General features: G+C 36.3%; 1 protein-coding gene across 2 annotated transcripts in view; it reads right to left on the bottom strand.

Annotated features, from left to right (window-relative positions):
• Positions 1-4,357: 4,357 nt before the first annotated feature.
• Positions 4,358-11,028, bottom strand: part of ADAMTS5 (ADAM metallopeptidase with thrombospondin type 1 motif 5) — a 43,000-nt gene continuing 36,329 nt past the window's right edge. For both annotated transcript variants that reach the window (XM_036875140.2, XM_036875139.2), the window contains one exon: positions 4,358-9,096. In XM_036875140.2, the coding sequence (XP_036731035.1) occupies positions 8,529-9,096 (568 nt within the window). In that variant the 3' untranslated portion in view covers positions 4,358-8,528. The remainder of the gene's footprint in view (positions 9,097-11,028) is intronic.

The raw sequence follows: 11,028 nt of genomic DNA, 5'->3' as shown, positions 1-11,028 counted from the left end.
GGTGTTCAGGGTAGAAAAGGCATCTTGGACTGGAGTGGTAACAGTGGGAGAGCTAAGAAGCAGCTGTTCTTCGCATAACCTTGAAAGAAGGGGCTTTCAGTGCTTGTTCCTGCACACGGCCATCCTGTCAGACATACCCACAGTGGTCACAGCTCCAGGCACTTCTTCAGGGTCCCACCAATGAGGGCTCTTGTGTCTTTCGTATTTTCTGCTTAATCCCAGCCAGCTCTAAAGTCTGAGTTCCCACCTTGAAACTGCCTAAAGCAGTGCTAAGACCTGTGCAGCCAGAGAAACCATCTGTGATGGCACAGAGCTAGTCACGGGGGCTCAAGAGTGAAGAAACACTCTAGGGAAATTCTTTTCAATGTCTAGTAGGTAGTGAACTTGCTTGGAAGGTGAGTAGATTAATCGTTCCCAACACATTTGTAGATGAATGATTCTTTTAACCTAAAATTAGTTCAACCACTGTTGGAATGAGTGTATTTACAAGTGATTAAGATGTATGGTTTCCTGCTTTCCAAGATTTAGATGCTTTTAACAATAAATAGCAACTACAAAAAGTCTGTAACCCCAATTCAAGGCAAACCCCAGTGAAGGCTAAAGTAGGAGACAAAGCCCTGCGGCCATCTAGAAGTGAAACGAGAAAAGTATACAGCGGGGTGTGTGAATTCATGCCAGAGAGAGGCCCTGGGCGGGTTCCCTGTCTTTCCTAATGCTGGGAACTGCTCCAGGTAGTTAATCACCTTAGGTTTTGGTTCTCTTTACCTATGTGATGAACGTGGAAGGGACTAGGAAACCAAGCTACCCCTTTGTTTGTGTCTATGCGAAGACATAATCAGTCATTCTGTGGGAAAACATCAGTTTAATTGAACAGATAAAACAATAATACATCAAGACAGATTCCCACAGAATCTAGGAATTAAAGATGGCTTGGACTTTCCAAATGTCTGTCATGCCATTTCTAACCAACTTCTTTGTTCATTCTACTCCGGATCTACAAGCTACAGCAGGACCGTTTTTACACATTTGACCTTGTCTGAACCCGCTCATTATTGGCTGTGAGGGGTTTGTAAGGTTAAATACCACAGTTTTGTTTTTATACTCCCCAGCAATTTACTGGTTTTCTAAATCAAATTCTCTCTCCCCTTTCATTAAACAACAGTCCTTTGTACATTCTAAGCATATGCCTCTATTCTCACTGCTCGCCGGATTCTACACTTTCCTTGCCATTTTTATTGGAATTTTAGGACTACTCTTGCTTTTTTACTCAGGTGTCAACACATAAGGACACCTAACACTTCCCCCATTTCTTAAGTCTAACAGAGTCCTCCATCAACCCTACAATCTCTCCCTCAGACTCACATTCCATAAGGATTTAAGACTCTCACTGCTTAAAAAAGGAGCCAGTAATTGATAGTAAACCTCTAAAAGTGCTTAAAACAGTGCCTGGCACTAGGTAACAGCTAAATGACCATTAACGACGATTATGATGTGATAGTCCTTTGTAACACTGGGATCTCAAGACCAGCCTCACAAAAGTCATGGAGAGAAATATGTGGGAGATAGTTTGTGAGGTGTTTACCACAGGGCCTGACCCAGAGATGGTCAACAAATCTTAACCATGTTACAATGACTAACTTTATATGTCATCTTCTTAAAAGTAGAGGTGTTTTGAATTGCTTATTTAAAATGTATACACCCTACCAAGAAGAAAACTTAAAGTACAATGATTCTGAAATATTACTTGAGAGAGAAGTGCAATTTTTCAATGTACACTAAAGAGTAGGGATTTCAGGTTTCAGAGGAGCTGATGTCCTTAGAAACCTTAATACCTCATATTTGTTAGCTTTTACTAGTAAATGTCAATTCTTTTTGAATTTCAATGCATGCATTATTATCTTGACTATTTAATTTTTTATCTAGAATAAGTTCATTTTCAAAAAAGTAAAGATGAAGCAGATAGATTATATTTCTTGTTATTTCTAATTTAACAACAGAATTTCAATTCCAGACCAGACTCAACGGGTCAAAGTCTGGTAAGAAGGACTTAAAGCAAACAGTTCCATAGTACTTAAACTAAGACAGACAAAGTATTAATTGTCTATGCCAAAGTGAATGAAGGATGGCAGACATTCTAGACAGCCTAGGGCTTGGTGCTGCTGCTGATATGAGAGAATTAAAAACAAACGGACAATAGTTTCCAACTCTAAAACATATTATATGCAGTAATACTTTAACCTGGTTTTCAATTAACATTTATTATGCCTATTGAAACCATAAAGCCAATATTTAATTTTACAGTTTAAAGTCACACATAAGGAAATGCTTTACAAAATAGGATATTGTTTCTCAATGAAAAATATTACAGTACAGTTCCCAAATGATGGTTCAAGTGGTTTGCCTGAATAACAGGATTGTTGTGGAATGCAGGCTACATAACACAATAATGCTTTCAGTAGCTGATTCAGGTTTGAAAATTGCCAAAGCTGAAGAGATATTTTAAACAAGACCTGTCTTGGTTTTCCAAGATTTTTGGTTTTTCCACTGTATTATATTTACAGAAAAATGCCATCACTTCCAGAAAATTGAGGGTAATAACCAGCTTACATTTTGCCACTTATGTACAGTATGTAAATCTTTGACATTTTCCTTTACCTTAAAGACATGTTTCAAGATTTAAAAATCTCAGTTAAACCTGCTTAGGTTTATTACCTGACTTTACTCACAAACCGTAATGTAGAAATCAAATGTGTGTGCTACTGCTTACTTCAACCTGAAGATATTTCTGCACTCTGTTTAGTTATCTACAGTCTATTAACAAAGCATGTGCATGGCTTCCTCTAATACATCCCACTAAAATGTAAGCGGTATTTGTTAGCTCCTCCACGTATGGCATCCAGTGACAATATATATTTCTTAATCAAAAGGCTAACTTCACACAGTCACAAACAGTATGATCTTCTATTCTCAATATCCTCTCACTGTGGGTTGAAGTTTTCTTAGTATGTTGTGAAGTGCTGAAGACTGAGATGCAGCAGCCAGGTAGCTACTTTATGAACATAAAATATTGCAAAGCTTACAAGAGTCAGGCCAAATACACACAAAAGTTTGTGTATAGGAAACAAAAAAGTTTGCTTGAAAGGAATGCTGATGGCTTAGTCAGGGATGAAACATTTCTCATCTAAATGTCTGCTACTCCAGCCTGACACTATTCAAGTTTTGATGTCACTTTAAACATCCTCGATGTACATATAGTTTATGTCACTAAACACTGTTGATCAGAATGACCAATAGATACAATTTCCCAAACTTTGAGTATCAAGTTGTACCCAGACAAAAAACTTAGAGTTCTTTCTTACAGATTGAAAAATCATGTAGAATAAAACAGTAACCCAGAAATACCATATTTTGACAGCTGATCACTGAAGATGTTAGCATGTTAGTAAGAATTGCAATCTTTCGTTGAATGTACCAAAGGAAAATGAAAAAAAAAAAGAATCCCATTTATTTACAAATTGCAGCTTTCCTCATTGTGTTAGACTGGGCCACTCTGATGGGGCAGTGCCTTATAGGATGATGGGCCTGTTTTTTCATTTGACCCTTGGCAGTCCAGAAGGACCAGTTGTTGGAGTTCTGGGGTAAGGAACACAGACAGCAAACTTACTGCTAAGTGCTAGTCTATTAGGAGAGTGCAATTAACTGGGTTAACTAATATGTACATTTCTGTCATATTCTTTTAAAACAAACATCTTCTAATGACATATGCCTTTATTTTTCGCACAAAATATGTATTGAGAATTAATTATGGTATCCAAAAGACACTTGACAGGTTGGATGCTTTTCTGATCTTAACACCATGTGTATTTCCATTCTTTGTCTCACTAATGCAGGGGTTCCTATTTCAATATGCTCCCAAACATTAACTGATCACAACACAGCTAGCCATTATAGACTCATGTTTTCCATTCTTTGTCTCACTAATGCAGGGGTTCCTATTTCAATATGCTCCCAAACATTAACTGATCACAACACAGCTAGCCATTATAGACTCATGTTTTATCAGGCTATTACTTGAGAAGTCATTTCTGTAGTTCATGCTAGCAAGAGGGGCTACTGTGATTTTTTTTTTTTCAGTGGGCTGGTCTGTTAAGTTGATTTACCTGTTGAACAATCTAAAACTCCAGGTTGTTAGCAAATGAGAAAAACAATAGAGAAAACATACAAGATCCTTTTCTGTTGGTCTAAATGACAGGTCATTTTGACCCTGCACTTGGTTCCATTATAGCTTTGGATGACCATTTCTGTATTCATGGTTGTTCATTTATCTTGTAGGTTAGACATCGTAAGAATGATAAGGTATTTTTATGGTTTCAAGTTTAATTATAAATAGATTAGTTATATTCATCAATCATGCCAATGAGATTTCACACTCAGCCACAAAGTATTAACAACATTTGGTAATTATTAAATTCAATCTTATTTCATAAACAATGAACTCTAAGTCATAGCACAAGTACTGAGCTTCTTTGAATCCAGTTGCTGTCCTCATCAAAACCATTACAATGACCTTGTTAATAAGGAAGGAGCCAACAGGAGAAACATCAGAACCAGAGAGAGATCCAGTCAATTGTGTGTCCAAGGGTGCTTTGCTTTAATTTTGTGATCAGACTGGATTTATAGTCAGAGGCAAGCTGATGTGAACCAAGGTGTCCCTCCCTGTCCCAGGTCTTATGACTCCATGACATTTATTATTAGTAGAAAGTCACTCAGTGGAGATACCGTATTTGTAGAAATAGATATGACTCTTAACACTTGAATCATTTTAATCAAACGTGTTTACTCCCTTGTATAGAATCCTACATACATGAAAGACTAAGTAATAATTAATTTTAAGAAGTGTTTCTAAAGCAGCAAAAGACAATATTTGGTTTTATTTTCATTTCTATCACTTGGAGGTTGTATGTGCACAGCTTTCATACAGTACATCAGCATCTCCTTGTCCAAGTTTATCAGTGAAGTGAATGCACTTGATTCTTAATTCTTTCTCAGCATCTATGGGAAGCGTCCAGGTTATCTATATACCCAAGTTTAAAACTTGGATCTTAGTTGCTTAAGTGTTTTTCTCATCTGTGACTTGGAAAAATTAGTATTAATGAAACTCAAATAGACCTAATGTAACTAGAAGTAATGAACACTACTAGTCATGAAAAATTCAGTTAGAAACTTCCTTGGAAAAGAAAGTAGTATCAGAATAAAGATATGTGAGGAATACATACATATATATATATGTACACACACACATACATATACATATATGTATACCTGTTCCTTGCTGAAAGCTTTCTATTAAAAAATACAAAAGCAACCAGTGCCGTATATTATGTAAACTCACAAAGTGTACTTTATACACAAACATGAAGCATAAATTAAAAAGTAGGACAACAGCAAAACATTTTAAATAAAGAATTTGCACATATCTTTGTTAAATAAGAATAAATAATTTTATCACACAAATACACATACCAGTTGCAAAAACAGTAAGTCATTTTTTTTCAGTGCTGCAACTTTTTGTTTGTGATTAATCCCTTAATTCTTAGTTTAATGGATAAAACTGTTTCCACAGGAAGGCAAAGGAAGTTGAATTTGTTGAACAAATTAAAACACTACCCTTAAACTTCTAAATAATGCAGGGCTTAATTTTGCATTTTCTTTTCTAGAAGAAATAAATGCTATTTCCTTTTGGACTCTCTGTATTTACTTAAACTTAATTTGGAGTGTTTAGTTGTGTGAGATTAGATTCTTACTAACCTGAGCATTTTCAGACAAACTTTTTTTTGAGGAAGTAACCACTAGCATCATGAACTCTAGATGCCTTATACAAAATGCAACTATGGAAAGGTACAACTACAGTTCAAAGTCAATCTGGACTGAATTAGATTGCATTATAGAGGATTTTTCATTTCTTTATCATTCTTTATATTTACTCAACACTCCATTTCTCTGAATTTCAGTTTTCATTCCATATCATTTTTCTCAGGAATGTAGACATATATTCATTGGTCAATTTATTGATATACTCATATGAAAAAACTAAAAAAAGCTCCTTGAAACCATGGAATAGTGGTTAATTCATTTATTTTATACTCTCCAGTATTGTTTGCTTCAATGAGAAGTATAAAACTTCATTGTTTGAGGGAAAATGAATCATTGATAAATCATATTTAAAAAAATCTATGAGTATGATATGGAGAAGCAGAGTAGGAGATAATCAAGTTTGTGCTTCAATTATTTTTTAATGTTGCTGTGAATATAACCAGAAAAGGTAAAAATATTTTTTAAATATTTGAATTACTTAATTAAAATTATTTCAGATATTGGAAAAAGTAATATTGGCCTCACCATTAATTCTCTCTGCACAGTCAAATTGTTGGTGTGATTTAAAACTTTTTTCTGAGTGATTTGAATAGCTTTGTTTCTGGCTTCTGGTATCTGGTGACCTCCATCAGACATAGGTTACCAGTCTTATATGGGTTTCATTTCTCTAACAGATGATTTTTTTAAGAAAAAAAATGACCACGTCTAAAGCAAAGTCTATTTAAAATCCAAAGGATGATTACCAGTTTTGTAAAACAATTCTTTGTTTTACCTAATAAATTCTCAAGAAAATACTTAGTGAGACATGTTTTCCTGGCTTACTGTAATGAATGTGATATAGTAAGATCAATTACATAATTCCTGTATGTTAAAATATATTATAATAAAAATAAACTCTCATGACCTAAGGGGAACTCAAACAATGGTCCCCTAACATCCTTATATGCAAATCTTTAACAATAGGCACATTTGGTAAGGATTATATATAAAAATTTCAACAACAATTGACTTTGTGATATTTCACACACACAAAAATCTCAATGAAATGAAATACCTTTGATTTTCTAGTTATCAAGTTAGAGGGATACAATTTACTGTTTAAATAAAGATTTGAATGCATGTGACTGTAAAAATTTTCCAAGTCTAACTATTCAAACTTAGAAAATACCTAGACGGAATATGAACATTAAAGCAACAAGCTGCTCAAAAATAATCACATTTCATTACTCAAACACTTACTGGTATAACCAAATCCTTCCAATTGGGAAAAATGTTAAGTACAGTATGAGTGTCCTTGGATTTTAAAAAAAACAAACAATGCAAGGAATTATTGCCTTTATGGTGTGGAAACAGTCTTCTTAATATTAACAACATTTTTTTTGCACTAGCCCATTAGTGAAAACCACGTCTAGATGTGGCTAATTCCTAAATGATCTTTAATATTCCTATTAAACTAAGTCAACAAGAAGTACAAGACATTGAAGGTCTTACAGAACCCTAGAACAAAACAAACTAACAAGTGAAAAAAAAATGCATTTTAAAGGCTTGCTGGTAAGAGGTATACCAGTGTTGAAGATGTTGAATGTGATTTAGAAAAATGTGTGTTCTGTATGTATATTATACATTGTAAGATATCAGATGGAAGGCGTAGAAAGGGAAAGCGGTTGTGAAAATACAAATGGAAAATATGGTGAAGTATGTTTTTTTTTCCTTTTAAATTCTAACACAAGGAAACAATTTTTAGACTCTTGAATACTGGTAACATACCCACACACAAACTCTACTTCTACATTCTAATCACTCATTAATTTGGCTGGTTGCCCGAAAAAATACAGGCAGTCAAACAATTAAGTAAATATAAAAAATGAGATCCTTTTTCTTTTCAAAATTTCTCAGAAAATGCTTGCTGTGAAAATGGTTTTTGACTAAAATTTTATCCTCTGTTGTCTGAAAGTATACTGAATCTTATGAAAACAGCAGCACGGTCTTAATTTCCAGTAAAACATCCACAGCTCTTTCCGGAAACTGGAAGAAGTTTAAATAGTTGCAGACCTACTTTGGTCAAACACTTTTTATAGAATATATATATATATGTATATATATATATATAGATGTGTGTGTGTATATATATAGATATACACACACATATATACACACACACACACACATATATATATATATATACATATTAATAGAACCGAATGATATAAAGTGACATACCAAGGGAGAATGTATTTACAAACAGTAAAAATAACGCTAGTGTGCCTTAGGGGTGAAAATGACTACGATGCCTTTGAAGACATTCTATAAGAGGTAGGTGACAAGGGGGAGACTGTTGTTCTGCTATCTTCAAATGTCCCCTGATTCTACATTCATCAGTCATTTTGCATTTGTGTAGGTCCAGGGGATGCTCAGTAACTCCCAAGTGTTTCTGTATCCCAAGGTCACCAGTGTCACACGAAGCAGTGCACATCTCCTTTTGGTCGCAGAGGGCAGATTCTGCCCGTAATTGGACTCCTGTTGCCAGTGACACTGAAACGCGACTTTCTGTGCTTTAGGTAGAGCTCTTGATCACAAGATGGATCACCACCCTTCATCACGACTGATCGGTGATGACTCATGCAGGTACCTCTGCATTAGGTCATAACCACAGGCTAACATTTCTTCAGCGAACACTGCTTGAATGCAGATGGCCTCTGAGAGAGAAGACAGCCCTTTGCTAACTTCCGGTTCCCATCCTGGCACTGCACCGTCCTGGTGTGCCAGCCTGTGTCACAGGTCCTAGAACAGGCGAGCCATGGGCCCGTCACCCACTGCAGCTGCGCAGTGTGCGGTCCCACTTTGTTGCTGCTATGGCTGGTGACCGAGTTAGTTTTTTGAGTGGACATCTTGGGAACAAAAAAGCTGTAGCGGACGTCTAACGCTTTAGTTGGGTCTGTTGCCAGAATCTGCACTATTAGAATTTCCTTCGTGGCTGAGTAGCCCATGCCGTGCAGGAAGTCATCCCTGTGGCTCCAACCGCTGTAATTCATGACTGTTCCGTTGATGTCAATGATGGTTTCTGAAGTGGAGATCATGTACTTTCCATTGATAAGGTACTCACCGTTTTTCTTTTTCAGGGCTAAGTAGGCCGTGAATCTAGTCTGGTCTTTGGCTTTGAACTGTCGGACTTTTATGTGGGTTGCCCCTTCAGGGATCCTCACAACGTCAGTGTAACCCTTACTGCAAGCAGGAATGTCCACAGGGGAGAGGGAGCAGAGAGAGAGGGAGGGAGGGAGAAGGAAAGATTAATGAACACTTAGCAAATGGATAAATCAATGGATAAACAAATAGAAATTCTCTCAAAGTCTTACCTTAACAAAAGTTTAATGTATTTAAGAGATTAGGTTAAAATTGGCTTCAAAAACTTTCTTATAACAAAATAAAACTGCAGCTAGACTATCAGACTGTGTACATTTTTATTGTGATGTTCAAAGTTAGGATGATATTAGCAACCTGCCTTTGTTATAAAAATTTACACTAATTTTATTTGAAGATTTATAAACACATTACACAGCCCTGTCAAATCCTATCATCTTTACAAAAGCTACTTTATGTTCTTTCTGGCATAAAGTGGGATATACATGAAACAGAGACTAACAAAAATCTGCCCTTAATCTCATAGAAATCTTTAATGCCTCTCAAACTTGCTTGTATATTAGAATCACATGGAAATCTTGTAAAGATTTAAATCCCTAGACCCCAGACCAATTAAATCCCCATCTTGCAGGAGGGGGGATAGGCAGCAGCGCTTTTAGAGTCCTTCATGTTCAAAATCTGCAGACAAGGTGGGGAACCACAGATTTCATTGTTTATTGAACTAGGGACAGAGTAAAGGCTCTGCTTCCATTTCTACCAGAACTCTCAATTTCCGGGCCAGGACATGTAAATGGAACATAAAATTCCATAAATGGGTGACCATAGCCTGTTAATTACATCAAAAGAAAAAAATGAATCTTTAATGCCTTAGCAAATTTCTCTGAACGTTTAGTGTTCAGGTAGCATTATGATAGATTGAGTGAGGCTTATGGTGGGGGAGAAATAAGATAGGTCACCAATGACCCATCATGTGCTCAGGAAAACAGGTAAAGGCATAAATATCTCTAATATTCAGAGCTTGTGGAAAATGCTAGGACAGAAATGCTAATTAAGCTCCAAGGGACTATACTAGAAAGGAGTCATCTTTTGTGAAAATCTTTGCCTCTATAAGTGATTTCATAATATGGTTTCCATATGTTTTACCTTCCTAGTTATTTGAACAGAAATAAATAAATTGCCTATGCAATTTGACTGATGTGTGTCAAATTTAATTATCTACTCTCAAATTCTTATTCAAATAGGGGACAACTGATTCACACACTGAAAATCCAACGGTGTTTTTCCCATTCGAGCAATTCCTCTAAACAGGATAAGGCTCCCCTGAAGGGAAGTCCCCTATGTATTGGGCATCCAATCTACAGGGACTGGTGGACAAGTGTCAGAGCTTCCTACCTTGTTGAAATGAGAAGATGTGATGGTGACAGAGTTGCTTATCCATTCAACTTGATTCATTATTTTTACTTTGTAATACATTCTGGATTAGACTTTCTTACAGGACTTTTTTTTTTGTCAATGTTTCTGATATCAAGAGATAATATAAAATCTTACAGTGGCTTCAAACAAAGCCAGGAGGGCTGTTGGAGGTGATAGCTCACCTTACATAAAAGCAGATAAAGTGGGGACATGGTGAAGTACTTGACTCCAGAGCTAACTAGTGGCAGCGCTGGGCTTAAAATTCAGGCCTCTCTGTGCCCTGTTCGTGCTCCTTTCACCATGTCCCTATGCGTGCAACCCTTACCTTTGCCAGGCATACTTTATAAAAGTTAAATGAAAAGTTCTGGTTACCTTCGGAATTTAAATGATACCGGGTGTAAAGAAAATAAAGAATGAAGGCTAAGGGAGTCAGGCAAGAGAGCTTTTTGAGCTGCTCATTCCTTACAGCCTGGCTGAGATTCCTGTTCCATTGGGATCACTTGGGACTGTTGGCGCTGCAGCTGGTCTTCACGCTGTTGGGCAGGGTTGCTCTACATATGAGGATTAGTGCCTTGATTTCTTAGTGCCTTAATAAAACCTGAT

This window comes from Manis pentadactyla, chromosome 1 (assembly GCF_030020395.1).
Source record: "Manis pentadactyla isolate mManPen7 chromosome 1, mManPen7.hap1, whole genome shotgun sequence".
NCBI classification, from domain to species: domain Eukaryota; kingdom Metazoa; phylum Chordata; class Mammalia; order Pholidota; family Manidae; genus Manis; species Manis pentadactyla.
Note: the sequence above shows the minus strand (reverse complement) of the source record. Positions and strands in the feature narration are given on the sequence as shown.